Source organism: Pollachius pollachius, assembly GCF_949987615.1.
Source record: "Pollachius pollachius genome assembly, chromosome: 12".
Classification (NCBI taxonomy): domain Eukaryota; kingdom Metazoa; phylum Chordata; class Actinopteri; order Gadiformes; family Gadidae; genus Pollachius; species Pollachius pollachius.
In genome coordinates this window covers 6,418,295-6,428,294 of record NC_136945.1, presented here as the reverse complement: position 1 = coordinate 6,428,294, position 10,000 = coordinate 6,418,295, and the positions used below count along the sequence as shown (strand labels likewise).

The window sequence follows — 10,000 nt, the reverse complement described above, 5'->3', positions numbered from 1 at the left end:
TCGCAATTTCAACAGGTATCCGGAGAAAAAACACACTTTCATGGACTATAGCCTCTGATCGGAATGCACGTCACATCGAGGGTATAGTAAAATGTACGCGTCTTTATGAGTTCTTTAATGCGCTTTCTCGTGTTGTTGTGGTTGTAACGAGTATGCGGGGTCGTCGGCAAATTGAATTAAAAATCATTTCGATCATATTTCGCATGCTATCAGAAACGCGCATCGTCTATGCATTTCCTACCGTTTTTAAAGGACTTTTTTCTTGTCATTGCAGGTGTTGAAAAAGGTGAAGACTGGGGATTCAACATCCATCGTAAAAAAAAACAACAACATTAGACCTGCTCGCTCCTCAGCGACAGAGCTCGGGAACTATCCACGTTTAATATCAAACCGCCTTTAAAAAAACCCGGTTTTTGGGCTTTTCTTACGTGGAGGTGTATAACGCTCGCCAGCCGACACACATCTGAAGCTGAGAAGAGAAGAGCGCAGAGACCGAGGAGTTCACCATGGAAGTCGCAGCGGCTGACCAGTCTCGGTGGATGGCGCACCATCACGCCGTCCTGAATGGCCAGCACCCGGACGCTCATCACCACAGCCTGGGCCACAACTACATGGAGCCCATGGCCCCCCTGCTGCCCCAGGACGAGGTGGACATGTTTCTCAACCATTTGGACTCGCAGGGGAATCCTTACTACACCAACTCCCGGGCGAGGGTGACATACAGCCAGGCACACGGTAGGATGCCGCCTTATTTCCCCTGGATTTCTCTTTAAGATTATTATGTGTTAATTCATTTATTCATTTATTTTTATATTCGAAATTTACCCCAATAATACGATAATTTTAAGAACCATTTTTTTTTAACAATAATAGGTATATGGTATCCAATTATTTAGGCTTTTGAGGTTGCGCGTGCGTGTGTTTACAGAAGACTGAAAATCGTAAATTAAACACCAGTTCACCATAAACCCTATTGATTTTACACTTGATAAAGAGGCATGGTATTGAAACAGCATCGATGATTACGGCAACGCAAATGAATCCAGAAATTCCTGACAGTGAAGAGGAAAGGGAAGTGTGTCATGTAACCCTCTTGGTCGGGGCAGGGGTCCGGGAGAGGGGGGAGAGAGAGAGAGAGAGAGAGAGAGAGAGAGAGAGAGAGAGAGAGAGAGAGAGAGAGAGAGAGAGAGAGAGAGAGAGAGAGAGAGAGAGAGGCACTTCCCGGATATAAAATAAAACCCGCAAATGTCCTAATAACATCTTTAGTCCGAAGGCAGCCGCTGGTGCAGTGTGTGGTCATAACACCTATAGTTTTGGTTCTGGTAACTTCTGAGCTGACCGATCCGTGTCAGACACAACACGGTAGAGATGGGGGGGGTCCCGTTCCGTTGTTAGAAATAATGTCTGAATGTGAGGCTTAATGTGTAAGAAGCGCTCTCGTTTCAAAACCATCGCAGCGTTATAGGGGTCTGAAACATAGATTTCAATGTCGTACTTGACCAGCTGGGATTATCCAACAGGTGAGCAGTAGAATGAACATGAAGGCCTTGTTGGTTTGCTTGATTGTGGAAAAGCAGTAGAATTCACTGCATCGATGACTTCAAACTAAAATGTTTTTGTCTGTACCGCTTTTCAGCTCGTTTAACTGGAAACCAGGTCTGCCGGCCACACCTCATCCACAGCCCGGGCATCCCCTGGCTAGACCACGGCAAGGCTGCCCTGTCTGCAGCCCACCACCACAACGCATGGGCGGTCAGCCACTTCAGCAAACCAGCGCTGCATCCCGCCAGCTCCGGCTACCCCTGCAACAGTAGCGCCAACACCACCCCCGCGTCCCACTCCAGCCCACACCTCTACAGTTTCCCCCCGACACCACCCAAAGACGTGTCCCCGGACCCCGGCCCCAACTCCCCAACCTCCACCTCGACGAGAATGGACGAGAAAGATTCGATCAAGTATCAGATGCCGCTGTCGGACGGCATGAAAATGGAGAACTGTAGTCCTCTCCGGAGCAGCCTGGCCTCGATGAATGCTCAGACCCCGGCCACCCACCACCCCATCCCGACCTACCCGAGCTATCCCCTCCACACGCCGCACGAGTACAGCGGGAGCCTGTTCCACCCCGGCAGCCTCCTCGGCGGCTCGTCCTCCAGCTTTACTCCCAAGTGTAAAAGCAAAGCCAGGTCGTGCTCAGGTGAGTCCCACAACCTCTCGAATTAAGTGTTGATCACGCAGAAGCAACTGTTGGATAAGAAAAAACTCGGGGGTTAAAATGGATGCTCTACATTTAGTTGATGGTTTTTTTTATCGAAACATTGGTTGTGTGTGAGCGTGTGAGGCCTCAGGACAAGGGCTGCAGCCCGTTAGGGTTTTTAGAGATTTGGGATTTTCCAAACCCGTCCGAGCTCCACTTGTCTGTCGGCCCTGTCGATTTCTTCTCTTAAACACTCTCACCGAAAATACAAAGTGAAAGTGGTCCAACGGAGTGGTCAAAAGGATTAAGTGGTCCAACGGCTCAATGGTTTGAACAAATACAATTCATGTTAACCTTTATCATGATTAAATACAATAAATATAAAAGGTCTACTTCCATTCTCGAAGAAATATAGTTTTTACTTGGAAACAATGAGCACAATTAATACAAAGACCCATTACATTGAACTAATAGGCCTTTACGCCTGTATTGAAAGAGAACACGGTGTGTTATTTGACTCGGGGTTAGGAGTATGTTTTGTTCAGTTCACTATTATTATTATTTGTATGAATGTGGCCTTCACCCTCAATCAAGGTAAAGTTGGCTAGTCACGACGCCCTGGCTGCTGCCATATCCTGTATACCTTCAAGTGAACAAATCACGACCCCCCCCCCCCCCCCCAGTAGTCCTATAACAAAGCATCGTCGGGACGCGCCGTCACAGGCGACAGAGCCCTGCTGTTTGTGTTCTTAGGCATGGTGCTCTGAGACGGCTTGGAATGAACTTCCGCACAGAGCTCTTCTTAAGGGATAATAGGCGGCTAATACTCATTTACATCAGTCTGATTTCTCAAGGTTGCATCATGTTGGCAATGTGTTTCAGGGAACAAAGCTGTTTGTTATATTTTATTCAATTACTTACTTAGTACCTTATAATATACTTTGAGTTATTTTATTATAGCCATGATTATTAGACTTAATTAATGAACTCATATTGGCAGAAACTAAGCAAACTAAATTGCTTTTTGGGATTGTTTGTCATTGCTATTCAGTTGTGCAATATCAAAAACCTTTAGCATTTTCAAAATAGAGCAGATATGTCTGTGCGATAGTAAAACCATTGTAACAGAGTTATTCTGTGACATTTAAAAGCAGCCCAGGTTCTATGCCAGGAGAGCTTACATCGCCGCAACACCACACTGAAATGGTTATTATCTATCTGATGATCAATACCACTGACATATGATGGACAGAATAACTTTGCAACCAAAAGCTTATAGTGTTGTATTAACCTCTGTTGGCACATCATCTTGTTGGTTCTTTTATCCCTGAGACAGTCTCCTAACAAAACCCTTACCGACCAAAACATGTTTATTCACACATCTCTGCCCATCTTACTCAACTCTTCTGGCTAACATACAGGGTTCATTAATGGTGCATATTTAACATTCCCTGTTTTAATGATGTGGACCCGAAGATCCCTGTAAAGGCCAGAAAGCCCAGATCACGCCAACACAGCGCTCACTTCAAAAGGAGCCAAGCTATTGTTCAAGCTATTGTTCCGGGACAAATTTCATTGTAGAGTTTAGGGTGGGACTGTGGGTGTCGCTGACATTATAATAGAAATAATGAGGTGATGCTCTAGGGAGAGAGCGAATACATGAGTTAGCCTATATGAGGTTGGTGAAGTAACAGGTTTGCTGAACGGTCAAACCTGCTTAGAGTAGAAACACAAGAGGAATGGCCAGTAATTTTAAAGTGGTTTTAAACTGGTCTAAGGTTTTTGCAAATGGTGTATGGCATGGTCTTTTTCCATGACCGTTATGTATGGTCAAATCTGACCTGATCCCTACCAAGAGGAGTGATCACTATCGTCAAGGCATTATTAAGAGTGGATCTCCATATATACAGGAACAAGTGGCGCGCAACATTTTAATCCGTGACCGCAACACTGTCAGGCACATTCAACACCAGCAGAACACACTTATGTTTCCTCTCACGGTGCCCACTAAGCTGTTGAATAATAGAGGACTAATTTGATGGTCGCCTTATTCATCTCGTCGGACACCTCTGGACATGTTCTGGCTGTTTTCTGGCCTGTCAAGCTGTGGCTCAGGTTACAGAGCGGTGTCTGTGTCTACGACTGGCCCAGCTGTAACCAGGCAGTGTAAATGGCCGCCTGTTGCAAACTCTTTTTATATGGAAGGGGCTGTTACACAGGCGGTGGCTGTGTGCGATATGGTGGTCCGATTGTTTTCTGATGATGGTGAGGCTTTGTTGATTCCATCAGACGTGCTGCTTCGGATGGAAGTGAATTTTTTAATTATATAAATGTCCCTTTGTCTTCTTCCCACCTGAATTCTATGCAGAGGGTCGTGAGTGCGTCAACTGTGGTGCCACCTCCACCCCCCTTTGGCGACGAGATGGTACGGGCCACTACCTATGCAACGCCTGCGGACTGTACCATAAGATGAACGGCCAGAACAGACCACTCATCAAGCCCAAACGCAGACTGGTGAGTCCCAACTCTGTCTCTCTCTCTCTCTCTCTCTCTCTCTCTCTCTCTCTCTCTCTCTCTCTCTCTCTCTCTCTCTTTCTCTCTCTCTCTCTCTCTCTCTCTCTCTCTCTCTCTCTCTCTCTCTCTCTCTCTCCATACAATAACCACACTGGAACAAGGCACCCAGCTACAAGCACAAAGCCAATGCTGGCAGCACAATACCAGGAAAGTTATATTTTCCCTACGATCTTCCTGGAATTGTTCGCTCCTCTCACCCCCCAATGATCCCCCTGCTCAGCCGGCTACAATACTGCTACTATAGACTCCTATAATACTACTACTGCCATTGTTCTCGCTATCATTATTGCTTCTAGGTCTGATACTGTTACTGATACCAATGCCCATGCTGCTTTAGTTAACACCAGGCCGGGGGAAATGAAAAGCTGCATTGACACCCAAAACTGTCCTCCATGATAACAGGGTGATGTCAGCGAAGCTCTTTTATAATTCACATATGTTGCTTTGGACATGGGGTCAGATTTCATTAAGGAGTTCGAAAATAATTATTTAATTAAATAATACAAGATATCGCTTACAAAATGTATATATTTATATGCAATACGTCTAAAGCCTTAATGTGATTTTATTTAATTATGAGTAATATTGCATAACATTTGAAGATTATTCATAAGTAAAAGGATTAAGATAATTATTTTGCATTTTACACTAAATTTCAGTTATAAGCAGGTACCTCAAAATAAGCTATCAATTTGGGCAACCAAGTATACTTCCCTTTTAACCGATTTTTATAGATTAGGGGAATATGGAAAAAACGGATAACATAGTAATTGTAATAGCATAGTAATAGCCTCTCGTCCATTTTGGTGCTTGAAACGATAGGCAATATACTACATATTTATTTCCAACATGACATGTAGACTTTAGGTCAACAGGCCCATATCGAGTCCTCACCTTTATCTTTACTTGGAGACTTTCAACGAAACACGAGCCTTTGTTAAAGGGGGTAATTAAATTAAATTGGATAAATCGTTCGGTTTTTAGGAGGGAAGGAGGCAGTCCTAGTCGGCCTCATAGTCACGTCCAGGCCGTTCATCATGAAAAGTCCATTTTATGTTGCACGAGTCTGTGGCCGGAGTTTGTAGTTCAAGTGTTGTGAGAGTTTTGTTCAAAGTCCATCCAGTTGTTTCCTATCCGGATATCTGCCCAGGCCCGATAAGGAAACCAGGCTCCCGGGTGTTTCCGCCCTCAACAACCCTGCTGCATGTTCTCTGGGGCCGGCGGGCCAGACTCTTACTGTAAACCGAGGATCATAACACTGTAGATGCCGCTGTGTGTGCGGAGGGACCGCGAGGGGCGGGGGTGGGGGGGTACAGGGATTGGAAAATAAATGGATTAATGTTCTCTTGTTTGTCACGCTTCGTGGGCAGCGGCAAGCAAAATCTCCGTGGAATGTAGCCTTGCATAATAATAATAATAATAATAATAATAATGATAATAATAATAATAATAATAATAATAATAATAATAACAATAATAATGTATTAATAATAATAATAATAATAATAATAATAACGTGTGTTGTGTTATTTTTTTAATGCTACACCTGCAATTAATTCAAAGAAAGACTGGATGCCGCTGTTTGCATAGTAAACAGCCCCCGGGTTATTATACAGCTAATGTTTCTTATTATGTGTGAAGAATTGATCCGTAATGGACACAAAAGCACATTGCTAGACAGGACACCGTGAGCTTCCTGCCTGCCTGTGCTTGGATCCCAGTGGGAGAAGGGGCCAATTCATTCTGAAATAGCATTATAACCTAACCTGTGTTAGTGGAGGCTTCACCGTTATCTAGGATTATATATCTATAAAAAACACCATAGGCCTGGGCCTATAGTAGTAAATGGCTTTTTTGGGGGGGTAAATCTAAATGTTCCCCACTTTGTGACTCAAATTGAACAATTTGATCACGGATGTATAGGTCTGAATCACGATGAAGACTTTGGCGCTCCTAATTCAATATAGCTATTAGTTAGTAAAGGCAATCTCCTTTAGTCGAGGCTGGCTGGGATTTTCTTGGGATTCTTTCATTTGTCAAATTGTCTCCTCACTGAAATATCACGCTTCTACTAAGTCCTATAAATATATATATAGCCCTATTATTTATGCTATCTATCTATCTATCTATCTATCTATCTATCTATCTATCTATCTATCTATCTATCTATCTATCTATCTATCTATCTATCTATCTAACTATCTATCTATCTATCTATCTATCTATCTATCTATCTATCTATCTATCTATATCTATATATATATAGATATATATACACACATAATGATAGCCTACTGGGATTCGTCTTCGCCTCCCGCGCGTCGGGGGCGTACAATCCAACTGGACGCATTTGCGCGCCTCTACTTAACGGCCTAACAGTCATGGTATTTAATATCAGAAATCGTATACGTCTGCTTCAGTGTCAACCTTGACCTCGGCAACATCGAATACCCATGCGATTGCTTTAATAAGCCTATTTATGCATTTCTTCTCCCTCTCTCCAGTCCGCTGCAAGACGTGCGGGCACCTGCTGCGCTAACTGCCAGACCACCACCACCACCCTCTGGAGGCGCAACGGGAACGGGGACCCCGTCTGCAACGCCTGCGGCTTGTACTACAAGCTGCACAACGTAAGTAGGCCTGTCCCCCATCGAAACCGCAAAGCAAACTGCCCAACGAACCGGTCAAGTGGGCGGACAGTTTGTATCGATTTAGTAGCAAGGGGGGGGGGGGGGGGGGGGTGGGACTGTGCCTATGGATGCAAAACCTGCTAACCCTGTCAGGCAGAACCACCGGTGGCTATTTTCCCTTTTTATTAATCCATCCACCGTCTGAATGGGAGGCGGTACTCCCCCGAGAGGCGGGAGTGTGGGACTGTCATTCAACGTAACGGCATCAGTTGCATTGATGTGAATTGGTCTGAGAGTAACCCTTTCAGCTCCGCGTGGCTTCCGTCGCCATGCATTCATATCCACTCTGATTCCGTTTGTGTTTAAAACATGAGACAAAAGCGGCCCTCAGCGCCTGGCCAGGAAATGTCTCCATGTATGGAAATCACCCTCATTAATCGCTTGATGCTCGCTTTGATATAAAAAAAACAGCAATCATTTACATTTATTGTTTTATTCACTTATTTGTTAATTTGTTAGTTGTATTATTTAATAAATCTAAAATACAATTTGATTGAATAAAATTGTATCAACACACAAATCTAAAATTAATTAATGCATACTCTTTAAAAAGTTGAATTTGTAATTATATAACCTACAAAAATGCAGCAAAAGCGGTCGAAAATTTAGTCAGCCATCATTTAATTTCCCCAAATTCCCCACCATTCTAATTTGAAAAATGAACATCCCGAGACATCCCAAGATGATCCTTTGGGAACGATATGAACACATATTTTGAACAAGAAAAAACATTTGAAGCAACATTGCCTAAATGGTTCGTTTTTTTTTAATCCGTACGACTTCTTTCCATCAAACCGTTGGAGTTGTAGCTCGCACGCGATCCATGACTCGTCCTAATCACATGGCCCCCCCTCTCCCCCTCAGGTCAACAGACCCCTGACCATGAAGAAGGAAGGCATCCAGACCCGCAACCGCAAGATGTCCAGCAAGTCCAAGCGTGGCAAGAGGATTGGGGACTCCTATGATGACATGTCCAAGTGCATGCACCACGACAAGGGCTCTCCGTACGGCGGGGGGCCGGGCCTGGGCGGCCACATGACCCACATGGGGCACCTGCCCCCCTTCAGCCACTCCGGACACATGCTGCCCACCCCCCACCCCCATCCACCCCTCCTTCGGACACCCCCATCACTCAAACCGCTCCCCAGTGTGGGGGGAGCCCCACTGAGAGTTCCAGACCCCTCCCTGGGACCCTGGGACCCCGAGTACTGGCCCCGGTTCTTGGACCTGGGACTCCTTCATCACAAAGATATTCTCTAAACACTATGTTCAGAGAATACCCCCCCCCCCCCCCCCCCCCAAGCCCCCCCCCCCCCCCCCCCACACACACACACACACACACACACACACACCCCCCCCCCCCCACACACACACACACACACACCCCCCACACACACACACACACTCACAGACACAAACACATCTAAAATAATAGTAGGAGATGAACTGATAACTTCATGTACAGCGGTTGAATGGGATCGACTCTCCGACTCTGACTCTGAGTGCTCCCCATCTGATGCCGGTTAGAGAAGGACAGAGAGAGAGAGGGAGAGAGAGGGAGAAAGAGGGGGAGAGAGAGAGAGAGAGAGGGAGAGAGAGGGGGAGAGAGAGGGAGAGAGGGAGAGAGGGGGAGAGAGAGAGAGAGAGGGGGAGAGAGAGGGAGAGAGGGAGAGAGAGGGGGAGAGAGGGGGAGCCGGAGAGAGCCAGGACAGCAGGACTCAAAGCAGGACTCTGGTTGAAGAGCCGTAGCATGCTGTGGAGGAGCAGGAAGGGGAGAGCCACGTGTGTGTGTGTGTGTGTGTGTGTGTGTGTGTGTGTGCGTGTGCACGTGTGAGGCAAAGGAGGGCACGAGGACGTCGATGAGCGATCGATTGCTATTATTAATTATTTTTTACTAAGTCACTTTGGTACATGTCTGTCTTTGACCCTGGAGCAGGAGACAGAGCAGTCTCCACTGAACCCTTCTCTCTTCGCGGCCTGCCCCCCTTCATCTCCTCCGATACTTGGCTGTGGTCCGTTCAGTGGTGCGGTACTGGACACTACTAGCTTCAGAAGCAAGCGCGTATAAACTTTAATGACGAACAGATCGGTCCGAAGACTACAGCACCCAGAAACCCCCTGGGCTCCCCTCACATGCTGGACTGTGCTCCACGGCGCTCACCTGTTTTTATTAATGGACTTTTATGGAAGAAAGATGGAAGTAAATAGAATGTTATAAACGCTTAATTACTATTATTGTTTATATTTGATGTTGTAATTATTGCTACGATAATTTATTTTCACTCTTAATGCTTTCATCAAAGACACACAGAAATTGTTAGAATTTCAATTTCATGGTTTTTATGTAAAGAGAAAACACTGCCTAGATGAAATGTCCCTGAGCTGTAAGATTTGATCATTTTTCCATCTCACAAAAATAAAGGAAATAAAGTTTAATACTGAACACTGTAGCAGCGTGGTTAGCTATATCCCTGGTGCACTTTCTCTCATTAAACATTAACACAAACACATGTACACAAACACACACACAGACACACACCCG

The 10,000-nt window shown here is 45.3% G+C and overlaps 1 protein-coding gene across 1 annotated transcript in view; it reads left to right on the top strand.

Annotated features, from left to right (window-relative positions):
* Nucleotides 1-9,901, top strand: part of LOC307084047 (GATA-binding factor 2-like) — a 9,992-nt gene extending 91 nt beyond the window's left edge. The window contains 7 exon segments of the mRNA XM_079748172.1: nucleotides 1-93; nucleotides 275-735; nucleotides 1,637-2,194; nucleotides 4,563-4,708; nucleotides 7,273-7,398; nucleotides 8,323-8,550; nucleotides 8,552-9,901. The exon segment at nucleotides 1-93 is cut by the window's left edge and continues 91 nt beyond it. Coding sequence (XP_079604298.1) covers nucleotides 507-735; nucleotides 1,637-2,194; nucleotides 4,563-4,708; nucleotides 7,273-7,398; nucleotides 8,323-8,550; nucleotides 8,552-8,626 — 1,362 coding nt within the window. The 5' untranslated portion in view covers nucleotides 1-93; nucleotides 275-506 and the 3' untranslated portion in view covers nucleotides 8,627-9,901.
* Nucleotides 9,902-10,000: the final 99 nt, after the last annotated feature.